The sequence below is a fragment of the Nyctereutes procyonoides genome, unplaced genomic scaffold, assembly GCF_905146905.1.
Source record: "Nyctereutes procyonoides isolate TBG_1078 unplaced genomic scaffold, NYPRO_anot_genome, whole genome shotgun sequence".
Classification (NCBI taxonomy): Eukaryota; Metazoa; Chordata; class Mammalia; order Carnivora; family Canidae; genus Nyctereutes; species Nyctereutes procyonoides.
In genome coordinates, this window is record NW_026575040.1 from 23876627 (window position 1) to 23890544 (window position 13918).

The 13918-nt window shown below is 39.5% G+C and overlaps 2 protein-coding genes across 5 annotated transcripts in view; one reads left to right on the top strand and one right to left on the bottom strand.

The window, feature by feature from the left end:
• Positions 1-8888, bottom strand: part of AP4E1 (adaptor related protein complex 4 subunit epsilon 1) — a 56190-nt gene extending 47302 nt beyond the window's left edge. The window contains 3 exon segments of the mRNA XM_055319991.1: positions 1609-1732; positions 4628-4699; positions 8706-8888. Coding sequence (XP_055175966.1) covers positions 1609-1732; positions 4628-4699; positions 8706-8855 — 346 coding nt within the window. The 5' untranslated portion in view covers positions 8856-8888.
• Positions 8889-9073: 185 nt separating this feature from the next.
• The window catches only part of LOC129506342 (cytochrome c oxidase subunit NDUFA4-like), a 42492-nt gene continuing 37647 nt past the window's right edge, over positions 9074-13918 (top strand). For 3 of the 4 annotated variants that reach the window (XR_008663743.1, XR_008663744.1, XM_055320000.1), the window contains exon 1: positions 9074-9169. The gene's annotated coding sequence lies outside the window, so the exon portion shown is untranslated. The remainder of the gene's footprint in view (positions 9170-13918) is intronic. The other variant, XM_055320002.1, reaches the window with a different exon arrangement.

Genomic DNA, 13918 nt, shown 5'->3' on the forward strand with positions numbered 1-13918 from the left:
AAATGATGCAACTGTATAAATAAAGATGTCAAAACAAAATGTAAAATAATCTATATAGCCATGCTATCTTTTGGGTAAGAGAGTGTTTGAGTGTGTACTGGTACACTTACTTGTTTTGCAAAAAAGAAACAACGGAAAGATTTATCAGAAACTAATGAAAATATTACCTATGGGAATAAGGGCCAAACTGGGTAAAAGGGGAAGGGGATAGAGATAAAAGTGAGACTTCTTTGATTATACCTTTTTATAAGGTCTTAACTTCTAAACAATGTAATACTTTATATATTTTTAAAATAAAATTAAATAGAAAATGAAAAAAATTATATTAAATTCTAAGAAGTACAACATAGCAACACCTGTACAAAATTATAGCACCAACCATCTGATATTGATCATCTATTGTTTTTGAGATTTCCTGGCCTTTAGAGATCTTAGAATTAATTTGAGGGCTAAATCATTAATATACGAAAAGACAACACCGTAAGATGACAGATGGTAAAAGCCACCCAAGTGATCACCAAAAAGTTAAAACTTAATTTGGAATATGAAAAAGGAGAGACAGGATGCCAGAGGACATTTCCCTTGGAGGGAAGAACACAACAAATCTAGAAGAAGAGTGGACTGAGTTTCAATAAAAATAGAATACTGGGTGCACCTAGTCTCAGAATCTTTACCAAAATATCTCCCTTCCCCACCCCAGCATCTGACAGCACAGGTGAATATAATTTGTGAAGAATGCTGGTCCTTGAAAATATAACACTACCAACTCCTTTGAATAAAGAACATGCTATACTCCTATATTACTCTAAAGTGTTTTCTTCTTGGATTCTGATACACTGCTAAACCTACATGAATAAAAGATTTAAGTCCTTAATTTAAAGGACATTTCCTAATAGTTTGATTAAAGAGACAAAATTTTCCCAAAGATACCTCTAACCTTCACAGCTAACATTTATGAAACTGAGAACAGTATTTTTTAAATTATTCAAGTCAATTTCAGTTTTTATTCTATAAAGAAATATTTTTAATCATTAAACTGATGAGGTGAGACAAACTTTAAATCAGCTTTCTTGAGGTATAATTTATACACAAGAAAATTCCTCATTTTTAAGTGTATAGTTTAATGAGTTTTGAAAAATACATATAGTCATCTAACTATCCCAGATTCAGGCAAATTTTAATCTTCTCCATAACTCTAAAATGCCATGAATCAGTAAGACTGATTTCACTTATAGGCTTTAAGTTTTTGAAGTGTTCTCTTCTAAAGCTTTGAAAATTACAAGGCACTGTTCTTTTTTTTTTTCTTTTAAGATTTTATTTATTTAAAAAAAAAAGATTTTATTTATTTATTGAGACACACAGAGAGAGAGAGAGACAGAGACACAGGCAGAGGAAGAAGCAGGCTCCATGCAGCGAGCCTGACGTGGGACTCGATCCCGGATCTCCAGGATCACACCCCCGGCTGAAGGCGGCGCTAAACCGCTAAGCCACTGGGGCTGCCCACAAGGCACTGTTCTAAAAACACTATATACCTGCTACCATTCATTTCACACAATAACTAGAACTTTAAGGACAGTATTAAGTAAAAAATCTTAAACACATACATACCTACTCTCTTTTCTAAAAGGTTTCCTTGTTGTGCCAACTTGATTGCATGTATATAGCCAAAGGAAGCGTCATATCCAAGCATTTCACAATATATAAGTCTCACCATACATTCCTTCATCATTTTCTGCAAAGCAAAATAACCGGTAATTGCATAAATAAGTAGAATGTTTTGTTTTTTTAAATTATATTGCAATCATTTCACAGGGGAAATCCCTTAATCCTGGCACTAAAGAAATAACCAATACATATATTATAAATTCATAACCTGAAGTCAAACTTTATAAATAAAAGTTGCTCCAAAACTTAGCTCACCAACAGTATTGATTTTAGTAAAATTATTTTAACTTTTTTTTTTTTTTTTAAGATTTTATCCATTTATTCATGAGAGACACAGAGAGAGGCAGAGACATAGGCAGATAGAGAAGCAGGCTCCCTGTGGAGAGCCCGATGCTGGACTCAGAGCCCAACACCAGGCTCAATCTCACAACCCCAACATCATGACCTGAGCCAAAATCAACAGTCAGATGCTCAACTGACTAAGGCACCCAGGCACACCCTAATTGTAGCTATGTCTAATTCTAAATGTGTACATTTGGTTATAATGTGAGACACATGGTCCTCAGACAAAATTTCATCAATAGTAATATGACTTGGCTTCTAGAATGGAGCACATCATTTTAATATACTTTGCCAAATAAAAACATCCATAAAATTCCCACAAGTCGGGGATCCCTGGGTGGCTCAACGGTTTAGCGCCTGCCTTCGGCCCAGGGCGTGATCCTGGAGTCCCGGGACCGAGTCCCATTTCGGGCTCCCTGCCTGGAGCCTGCTTCTCCCTCTGCCTGTATCTCTGCCTCTCTTTCTCTCTCTCATAAAATATTTTAAAAAAAATTCCCACAACTTGGTAATAATTTGTAAAGAAAATAACTTTCACATTTAAAAACCAAATTACACACGGACTTTCTTCAGAATTATTTTGTTGTATGTAATATGCAATAGTCTGTTTTACAGACATTCTTTTTAAACAACTCTGGTATAGCTACTACATAAACAATATTTAATTTTTTTAACCGGGTCTTTCAATACTTACAATATAAGCTAATTAAGTTGTTTAAGGCATTGTATAAATGTTTTCAGTATAATATTTACATTCTCAATATCTATAATAAATTTTAATCATAAATAAAAATATAAATAAAATGTGTTTCAAAATAAGCTCACACCTATTTTAATATATAAAAATTAATCAAGGTTAGTATATTACACAAAATACCTGGAAAATAACAAATATTTTAAAGCAAGGATAATAATATTTAATATTTCATTCATATTTATGTATGTATATCATATTTATATATGTAAATATGAAGAGTTTTTTTTAAAAAACCATAGGAAAATCAAGCTTGGAGAAAAAGATTTTTAATACAAGTCACTTATGTTTAAAGTAATAAAAGTTAAATCATTAGTATATTAAGACTACTAAGTACTGAAAAAACAAGCTTAAAAGATACTAGAAGTCCCTCTTCAAAAGCTTCCACATCAATTAGGAGTGAAAGTGTTCATCTAATCTATTAAGTACCAATCCTGGTTTTCAAACATTTTATCTCAGAGTTTTTCAAAAGTCATGATGAGCTCTATTTTATTAAAATTATACATGCATACATTATTATTCTCTTGGAAAAGAAAATCCATTTCCTAATACAGAAATTTTTTTTATAATTTCTCTACCAAACTGTCATACAACTTCTACACAACCACCTCAGGGACAGACTATAAAGCATGCCCAGATGGGCACCTGAGTGGCTCAATCGGTTAAGTGCCCAACTCTTGATTTTGGCTCAGGTCATAATCTCAGGGTTATGGAATCAAGTCCTGCCTGGGGCTCCATGCTGAGCGTGGAGCTTGCTTGGGATTCTCTTCTTCTCCCTCTACCCCATCATGCGCACGCTCTCTCTCTCTCTCTCTCTCTCTCTCAAAAAAAGAAAGCATGTCCAGAGCTGGATGGTCATAATGATTATAAAATCTTCCTTCCGAACTCTGGCTCCCTAACTTATCTTATTTCTCCAGGTATGTCAATTATAAAAAATAGAAATAAAACAAAGAAAAAAGACAGAAACCACTTCTGCTTAACATTTCTATCAAATATCATGAATAAATATCACAATGATTTCATACATATACACACACAGACATATCTATACATATACACATAAATATATCAGATTAAGCTAGATTTTGAGCTCCATTTGTCCACATTACTATGATCATAAAAGGAAATATATACACTCTTAGACTTTAAAAGTGTTATTTATGTACATAAGCATGCGTTCATGCAAAATGATCACCCCAATATTTTTATTAGAAGAGGGAAAATACTCCCACAGTGATGTACACACAGGAGGTACTCACTAAATATTTGCTGAATAATGTTGCTTGGCAAAATCTCATTATATGAAACATGAAAATTAATTAAAAGGAAAAAATTTAAGTCTTAATCTAACTATGTAGAAACAGTGACCTGCATAGAGCGGCTACTCATTAAACAGCTGCTAAATGAATGCTGTTTGAAAAATCAAATTACATGGAACTCAAGTTCTAAAATAACTGGAACTCGATTTAGGTGTTGTGCCATATAGTTTTACAGTAAGAAAACCATGTTTCTACCTTGTTCACATATAATTCAGGGCTGAAAGTATTACTTCAGATGATATATGGTAACTTTTTCCCAGTGCACAACATTAAAACAATAAGAAAGGCACTGGAGCCCCATCAGTATTGCCACATTTATGTAATTATCATCACATTGGCATTGAATTGTCATCAGTCAAGCAAGTCTTGCTTCAGTGCCGCCAGTCAATAATAAAAAGCTCAAGCTGATGTCTGACTTGCTATCATCCATAACTGACTGTGACCATAACAAATTAGATTTTAGTAACTGATCAATTAGATGCCACTATAGACTCCATAGTGGACCAGATTTCAAATATAAAATGAGCTGGCACTAGCTATACAAACTTACCAGTGTTGTAGTAGGAGCAGAAACAGTTGCTTTCAGATTACTCAATTCCTGTTGGATTAGTTTCTCTTCCTCCTGAAAAAATGAAAGTATTTAAATGCATGAATAACTGTCTTTCCAAACTGTAACAATATTTCTTGAAAGGAAAAATATTACCCTTTCAATGACAAAAAAATCACATTATTTTAAAGGACAGTTATAAAAATTATGTGCTTAACATTGGCCTAAAGGCATTTCTCCAAACCCTCCCAATCATTCCTGGAAAGAATAATCCATCATGCCTTTTTCCTTCACTTAATTATTGTCCCCTCAAGGACAGTTTAGCAGAAAATGTTTTGTTTTGAATTAAAGGTAGAGAGAAAGAAGAAAAGAAATTTTTCATGAATTGGTCCAGGATAAGGTTCTCACACTTTCTCTTTAAGAGTAAAAAGTCCTGATGAACACAGCTTTGTAGTACAACCTGAAATCTGGCATTGTGATGCCCCCAGATATGGTTTTCTTTTTTAAAATTCCCCTGGCTGTTTGGGGTCTTTTCTGATTCCACACAAATCTTAAAATAATTTGTTCTAAGTCTCTGAAGAAAGTCCATGGTATTTTGATAGGGATTGCATTATACGTGTAAATTGCCCTGGGTAACATTGACGTTTTCACAATATTAATTCTGCCAATCCATGAACATGGAATATTTTTCCATCTCTTTGTGTCTTCCTCAATTTCTTTCAGAAGTGTTCTATAGTTTTTAGGGTATATTTTGAGAACCATTTGAATGGTAAATGGTTCTCCAACCTTTTATTTTCAGGTTGTAGGTGTCCTTCTGTCTAAAATGAGTCTCTTGTAGACAGCAAATAGATGGGTCCTGCTTTTTTATCCAGTCTGAAACCCTGCGCCTTTTGATGGGGTCATTAAGCCCATTCACGTTCAGAGTTACTATTGACAGATATGAGTTTAGTGTCATCATGATATCTATTTAGTCCTTGTTTTTGTGGATTGTTCCACTGAACTTCTTCTTAAAGGGGAGTTTTAAGAGTCCCCCTTAAAATTTCTTGCAGAGCTGGTTTGGAGGTCACATATTCTTTCAGTTCCTGCCTGTCTTGGAAGCTCTTTATCTCTCCTTCCATTTTGTACTACAAAGCTGTGTTCATCAAGACAGTGTGGTACTGGCACAAAAACAGACATATAGATCAATGGAACAGAACAGAGAACCCAGAAGTGGACCCTGAACTTTATGGTCAACTAATATATGATAAAGGAGGAAAGACGATCCACTGGAAGAAAGACACTCTCTTCAATAAATGGTGCTGGGAAAATTGGACATCCACATGCAGAAGAATGAAACTGGACCACTCTCTTGCACCATACACAAAGATAAACTCAAAATAGATGAAAGATCTAAATGTGAGACAAGATTCCATCAAAATCCCAGAGGAGAACTCAGGCAACACCCTTTTTGAACTTGGCCACAGTAACCGGAGAAGGACACAGTGTATGTTCTCATTCATTTGGGGAATATGAATAATAGTGAAAGGGAATATAAGGGAAGGGAGAAGAAATGTGTGAGAAATATCAGAAAGGGAGACAGAACATAAAGACTTCTAACTCTGGGAAATGAACTAGGGGTGGTGGAGGGGGAGGAGGGCGGGGGGTGGGGGTGAATGGGTGACGGGCACTGAGGGGTACACTTGACGGGATGAGCACTGGGTGTTATTCTGTATGTTGGTAAATTGAACACCAATAAAAATTAATTTATTAAAAAAAAAAAAAAAAAAGAGTAAAAAGTCCTGGGGAGCCCAGGTGGCACAGCGGTTTAGTGCTGTCTTCAGCCCGGGGCCTGATCCTGAAGATCCGGGGTCCCGCGTCGGGCTCCCTGCATGGAGCCTGCTTCTCTCTCTGCCTATGTCTCTGCCTCTCTCTCTCTCTCTCCCCCTGTGTCTCCCATGAATGAATGAATAAGTAATCTTTAAAAAACAAAAAAGTAAAAAGTCCTGGGGCGCCTGGCTGGCTCAGTCAGTAGAGCATGCAACTCTTGATCTTGGGGTTCCAAGTTTGAGCCCCACACTAGCTGTAGAGATAATAAAAAAATAAAAAATTTTAATAAACAAATAAAAGTAAAAAGCCTTCGTAGAATAACAAGTAGCATAAGAGCCATATGCTTCCTTATTTTCTCCTTATTCCTCACATCCTTTCTCTCACTTCCCATCTCTCTCATACACACAATAAATACACCATTGTGATCACTTCTACTGTCTGCACAGTGTTTCACCTCCTTAGCACACTTGAATATTGGTCTCATTTTTGGCTAACATAATGCTATCTTTAAATTACACATTGAATCAGGGGCGCGTGGGTGGTTCAGTGGTTGAGCATCTGCCTTTGGCTTGGGTAGTGATCCTGGGGTCCTGGATTGAGTCTGCATCTGGATCCCGGCACGGAGCCTGCTTCTCCCTCTGCCTGTGTCTCTGCCTCTCTCTCTGTCTCTCATGAATAAATGGATAAAACCTTTAAAAAAAAAAAAAGTTACACATTGGATCAGCAGATGTCCACTAGGTAGCTTATCAAGAACCACTAGTGAAGTACTGCCACATTTCCACATTTAGATATCTTATGTACAGCTTCAAACTGCAATTTAAGATCAAAAATAATTCTTTTTTTTAAACTTCATTCAGAATCTCACAAAAATTAGTAAAGGACAAAGCATTGAGACAAGCAATAGTATGTCCATAATAATGATTTCTGAATGTGAAGCAGAAATACAGCATCCAGTGGCATATCATCTTATTTCACATTAAAAAAAAAAAAATGTTTTAGGGCAGCCCGGGTGGCTCAGTGGTTTAGCGCCTGCCTTTGGCCCAGGGCGTGATCCTGGAACCCCAGTATGAAGCCCCATGTCAGGCTCCTAGCATGGAACCTGCTTCTTCTTTTTTTTTTTTTCCTTTTTTTTTAAGATCTTATTTATTTATTCATGATAGACATAGAGAGAGAGAGAGAGAGAGGCAGAGACACAGGCAGAGGGAGAAGCAGGCTCCATGCAGGAAGCCCGACGTGGGACTCCATCCTGGGTCTCCAGGATCAGGCCCTGGGCCGAAGGCAGGCACCAAACCGCTGAGCCACCCAGGGATCCTCATGGAGCCTGCTTCTCCCTCTGCCCATGTCTCTGCCTCTGTGTGTGTGTGTGTGTGTGTGTGTGTGTCTCATGAATAAATAAATAAAATCTTTTTTTAAAAAAAATGTTTTAAACCCCAGGGCACTTTGAAGGAAATCCTTCTAAGCTGTCATTTCTCCTCTCTGGGCACTTATCTGTCATTGTATATTGCTTATATCTGTCTTAAGCTCCAATTCCTTGGGAAAAAGGAAATATGTTTTATTCTTTTCCCTCAGTGTCTAACACATAACCTCTCCCATAAGCATATTTTGAACAAATTACGACGTCACACATTTATCTTGCACAACCCGTTCACCTACCAAAAGTCTGCGGACGCTTAATACCTTCTATTACAAGTGCTGATTTTCAACGCCCACCTGAGGCCGACAACAAATTTTACATTTTGGGAGAATGAACGCTTTTTCTTTGCCCCCCCCAACCCCCCCGGTTGGTCTAACCTAAGAACCTCGAGCTCCCCAAAGATGTTGAACGATAGGTTCAGATGGCAGGGTCTGTCCCGGCGTGTGAAGGGACCTGTAAAGGGACTTCGTAGAAGGTAAACAAAGCTGGCACTGGCTCGGCACTTGGTGTTTTCACTCGCTTGATGGCCCATCTAATCCTCGGAACAACCTATAGAATACGTATGGGTACTTGTCCACGTCAACGTTCCAGGAAATACGAGAAGGCTCGACAATTAAAGAGGCTGCCCCAGATAATAACGACTCAGGGTCAGGGCCAACTGCGGAAACTCGGCCTGCCAGGTGTCGGTCCCGGAAGGAAACTGACGCTTCCAGACAGACGCAGGGACCGACTGGACGCCTAACGCAGCCCCTAAGCTCCCCCGGAGCTCCGGCGGGGCTAGGCCTCCCAGCGCGAGGGCCTCCCCACACCGCCCACACCCCCCTCCGGCGCCCCTGACCTCCCGGCCCCGGGAGCACGTACGTGCTTGGAGGTTAGCGCTGTGATGCCGCGGACGAGGCCGCCCAGCCGCGAAGAGAAAGAAGCCTTGACGCCCGCGGGCCCGCCAACCGACTGGTTCTGCAAAAAGAGTCCCGGCAGCGCCGTCAGCGTCTTCTCCACTATGTCGCTCATCGCCGCCGCCGCCGCCGCCGCCGCCGCCGCCCGCGATCGGGCCGCCGCCCGCCTTCATGCCCGGCCCCTGCCCAGACGCCGGCCCGGCCTCCGTAGACACTTCCTGTTTGTTTGAAAAAGAAATCTTTATTCGCGTCCAGCGCGGACAAGGACAGTGTCGTTCTCGAGAGAGGCCGCCGGAGGGCGCGAGACTCCGCGTGATGAAACCGGTAGCCGCGCAGACGGCCCTGACGTCTCACGCTGGGTCCGCCTTGAGGAAGCCGCTGGGGCCGGTCCCTCTCACGCTTTGATGTCAACTCATTACTACACACCAGGTAAAAATAGAGGGAGTCAGGATGCCTGCGGGGCTCAGCGGTTGAGCGTTTGCCCTCCGCCCAGGGCGGGATCCTAGAGTCCCCGGATCGAGTCCCACGTCGGGCTCCCTGCATGCAGCCTGCTTCTCCCTCTGCCTGTGTCTCTGCCTCTCTCTCTGTCTGTGTCTCTCATGAATAAGTAAAATATTTTAAATTTTTTTTAAATTAAAAAAAAAATAGACGAGTCTGTGTCATTCACTGGGTTGCTTCTCCATGCCCCACTGCCTTGTAAATTTGATTGGTGCTGTAATCTGTCAGGGTGGAGCAATTCATGAAAACCTTTAGCTTCATTGCTGGACGGAACTCAGTTATTTTGGAGACAAGCGTGAAAAGCCCAGAGGTATCTGCTAGCCTGAGGTTGCAGTCCTGATTACGGTGAGCAATGGATCAAGGACGCGGCAGTAGTTTAAAAGAAAGATCAGGGGGATCCCTGGGTGGCTCAGCCAGCGGTTTAGCGCTTGCCTTTGGCCCAGCGCGCGCAGTCCTGGAGTCCCGGGATCGAGTCCTGGCATGGAGCCTGCTTCTCCCTCCTCCTGTGTCTCTGCCTCTCTCTCTCTCTTTCTCTCTCTCTCTCTCTCTTTCTCTAGGTCTATCATAAATAAGTAAGTAAATAAGTAAATAAATAAATAAATATTTAAAAAAATAAAAGAGAGATCTAAAAAATAAAAGAGAGATCAGGAAACAGCCAGGGATAGTAGCTCTCCATCCATCCCTAACTGACCAAGGCTGCATGCACACACGCAGGAGACACAAGGCCTGTTGGAAAATAAAAGGCAGACATGAAAACTGCCTAAAATGTGAAAGTTCTCTCCAAACCACACATGTATCTAGTAGCAGAGTAGCAGAGATTGGAAGTCTTACTGGTTCTGGGCATTTGAGCACAACCTCTGATCAATTCCTGGCTGACCACTAAGCTGTGCCGGTACAGGATGACCCCTAAAAAGAAAGATATCCAAAGGTTTAGTCCAGGCAAGTTACTAAACAAAGAAAAACAAAACAGCAACAATTATCACTAAGGATAGAAATCAGAAACTAGATTTGCTACAGAATTTTACCTAAAATGTTCAGCTTTCCTGGAGGGATGAAAATTCTGGACTTCAGATTATATTACAAAGCTGTAGTGATCAAACAGTATGGTACTAGCACAAAAAAATAGGCACATAAATCAATGGAACAGAATAGAAAACCCAGAGATGAACCTACAGCTGCATGGTCAATCTTTGACAAAGCAGGAAATAATATCCAATGGGGAAAAAAAATTTTTTTAACAAATGGTGTTGGGAAAACTGGACAGCAACAAGCAAAATAATGGAATTGGACCACTTTCTTACACCAAACACAAAAATAAATTAAAAATGGATTAAAGACTTAAATGTGAGACATGAAACCATTAAGATCTAGAGGAGAATACAGGCAGTTAACCTCTTTGATATCAGCTATAGCAACTTCTTACTAGTTATGTCTCCTGAGGCAAGGGAAACAAAAGCAAAAATAAACTATTGTGACTTCCTCAAAATAAAAAACTTCTACACAGCAAAGGAAACAATAAAACTAAAAGGCAACCTTCAAAATAGAAGATATTTGCAAATGACATATGTGATAAAGAGTTAATATTTAAAATATATAAGGAACTTATCTAACTCAACACCCAAAAAATGAATAATCCAATTTAAAAATGGACAGAAGACATGAGTCAACATTTTTCCAAAGAAAACATATAGATGATCAACAGACACATGAAAAGATTATCAACATCACTAGTCATCAGGGAAATACAAAGCAAAACTACAATGAGCTATCACCTCACACCTGTCAGAATAGCTAAAATCAACAACACGAGAAGCAACAGGTGTGGGCAAAGGTGTGAAGAAAGGGGAACTCTCCTGCACTGTTGGTGGGAATGCAAACTGGTGTGGTCACTCTGAAAAACAGTATAGAGTGTCCTCAAAAATAGAACTACCCCCCCCCAAAATAGAACTACCCCATGACCCAGCAATTGCACTACTAGGTGTTTACCAAAAGAAAACAAAAACACTTATACAAAAGGATATATGCACCCCAGTGTTTATAGCAGCACATCTGCAATAGCCCAAGTAAGGAAACAGCCCAAGTGTCCATCAACTGATGAATGGATAACAAAGATGTGGTATATGTATACAATGAAATATCACTCATCCATTAAAAGAATGAAATCTTGCCATTTGCAATGACATGAATAGAGCTAGAGAATATACTAAGCCAAATAAGTCAGTCAGAGAAAGACAAATACCGTATGATTTCACTCATATGGGAAATTTAAGAAACAAAACAAATGAGGATGGGGGTGGGGGGAGAGAGGCAAACCAAGAAACAGACTCTTAACTATACAGAACAAACTGATGGTTACCAGAGGGGAGTGGGGTGGGGGAATGGGTGACATAGGTTATGGCAACTAAGCAGGGCACTTGTGATGAGCACTGCAAGATGTATGGAAGTGTTGAATCAGTAAATTGTGTCCCTGAAACTAATACTACACTGTATGTTAGCTAACTAGAATTTAAATAAAAACTTTAGGGATCCCTGGGTGGCACAGCGGTTTGGCGCCTGCCTTTGGCCCAGGGCGCGATCCTGGAGATCCGGGATCGAATCCCACGTCGGGCTCCCGGTGCATGGAGCCTGCTTCTCCCTCTGCCTGTGTCTCTGCCTCTCTCTCTCTCTCTCTCTCTCTCTCTCTCTCTCTGTGACTATCATAAATAAAAATAAATAAATAAATAAAAACTTTAAAAAATAAAAACATAAAATGTCCAGCTTTCAACAACAAAATTATGAGAGTTTCAGAAAAGCAGGAATCTATGACCTATATGCAGGGGGAAAAGCAATTGATATAAACTGTCTCTGAGTGTGCCTACATGTTGGATTTAATTTTTTTTTTTTAATTTATGATAGTCAGAGAGAGAGAGAGGCAGAGACACAGGCAGAGGGAGAAGCAGGCTCCATGCACCGGGAGCCCGATGTGGGATTTGATCCCGGGTCTCCAGGATCACGCCCTGGGCCAAAGGCAGGCGCCAAACCGCTGCGCCACCCAGGGATCCCTACATGTTGGGTTTAAAAGACAAAGATTTCAAAGCAATTATATAAATATGTTCAAAGAACTCAAAAAAATCATGTTTAAGTAACTAAAAGAATATATGAAACAATGACTTAACAAATAGATAACTCAATAAAGACATGCAATCTATTTTTAAAAAGAGAACCAAATGTAAATTCTGAAGTTGAAAAGTATAATAGTTGAAAATTTACTAGAGGAGTTCTACAATAAGTTTGAGATGGCAGAAGAAATAAGCAGTGAGCTTGAAGGAAGATCAAAAGAAATTATTCAGTCTTTAAAACTGAGAGAAAAAAGAATGAGGGAAAAGAAACAGCCTTAGATATCTGTGGGATATCATAAAGTATATTAACGTAAAGGTAGTGAGAGTCCCAGAAGAAGCGAGAAAAGAGGGTAGGGTAGTAAGAATACTTAAATAATGGCTGAAATTTTCTCCTATTTGATAAAAAAAAAAAAATACCAAAAAAAAAATCCAAACAACAAAAGAAAAACAATTTGTCGGGATCCCTGGGTGGCGCAGCGGTTTGGCGCCTGCCTTTGGCCCAGGGCGCGATCCTGGAGATCCAGGATCGAATCCCACGTCGGGCTCCCGGTGCATGGAGCCTGCTTCTCCCTCTGCCTGTCTCTGCCTCTCTCTCTCTCTCTCTCTCTCTCTCTCTCTCGTGTGTGACTATCATAAATAAATAAAAAAAACAATTTGTCATTTTAAAGGGAAAACCAATTCAATTAATAGCTGACTTCTCATCAGAAACAATGGTAGCCTGAAGGCATTGGTATCATAATTTTAGAACTGAAAAATCAAGAATTACATAGTTAGCAAAATTGACCTTTTTTTTTTTAAAGATCTTTTATTTACTGATTCATGAGGTACACAGAGAGGCAGAGACACAGGCAGAGGGAGGAGGAGACTCCCGGCAGCGAGCCCCTATGTGGGACTCAATCCTGGGACTTCAGGATCATGCCCTGAGCCAAAGGCAGACGCTCAACCACTGAGCCACCCAGGCATCCCAAAATCAACCTTTAAAAATCAGAGTGAGGGACTTCATTTCCTTATGAAGTCTCCTGTGTTACATGAAACATACTAAATAGATCTATATGCTTTTCTCTTGTTTTTTAAAAAAAGAATGTGAGGGGATCCCTGGGTGGCTCAGCGGTTTAGTGCCTGCCTTCAGCTCAGGAGACCCGGGATCAAGACCCACATCAGACTCCCTGCATGGAGCCTGCTTCCCCCTCTGCCTGTGTCTCTGCCTCTCATTCTGTCTCTCATGAATAAATAAATAAAATCTTAAAAAAATAAAATAAAATAAAACTGATGAAAAAAAAAGAATGTGAAATAAAATCTCAAGATAAGCAAAGAATTTGTTATTAATAGACTTACCTTAGAAGAAATGTTAAAGAAATTTCTTCAGAGGTGTTGGCTGGCTCAGTTGTTACAGCATGTGACTCTTGACCTTGGGGTTGTGAGTTCAAGCCCCACATTGGGTATAAAGTTTATTTTTTAAAAAAGGGAAAGAAATTTCTTCAGGCTAATAGGAAATGACACTAGACATTAATTCAAACTATACAAAAAAATAAAGAACACAGGAAGTGGTAAATATAAAGGACTATAATATTTCTCTTTTTTG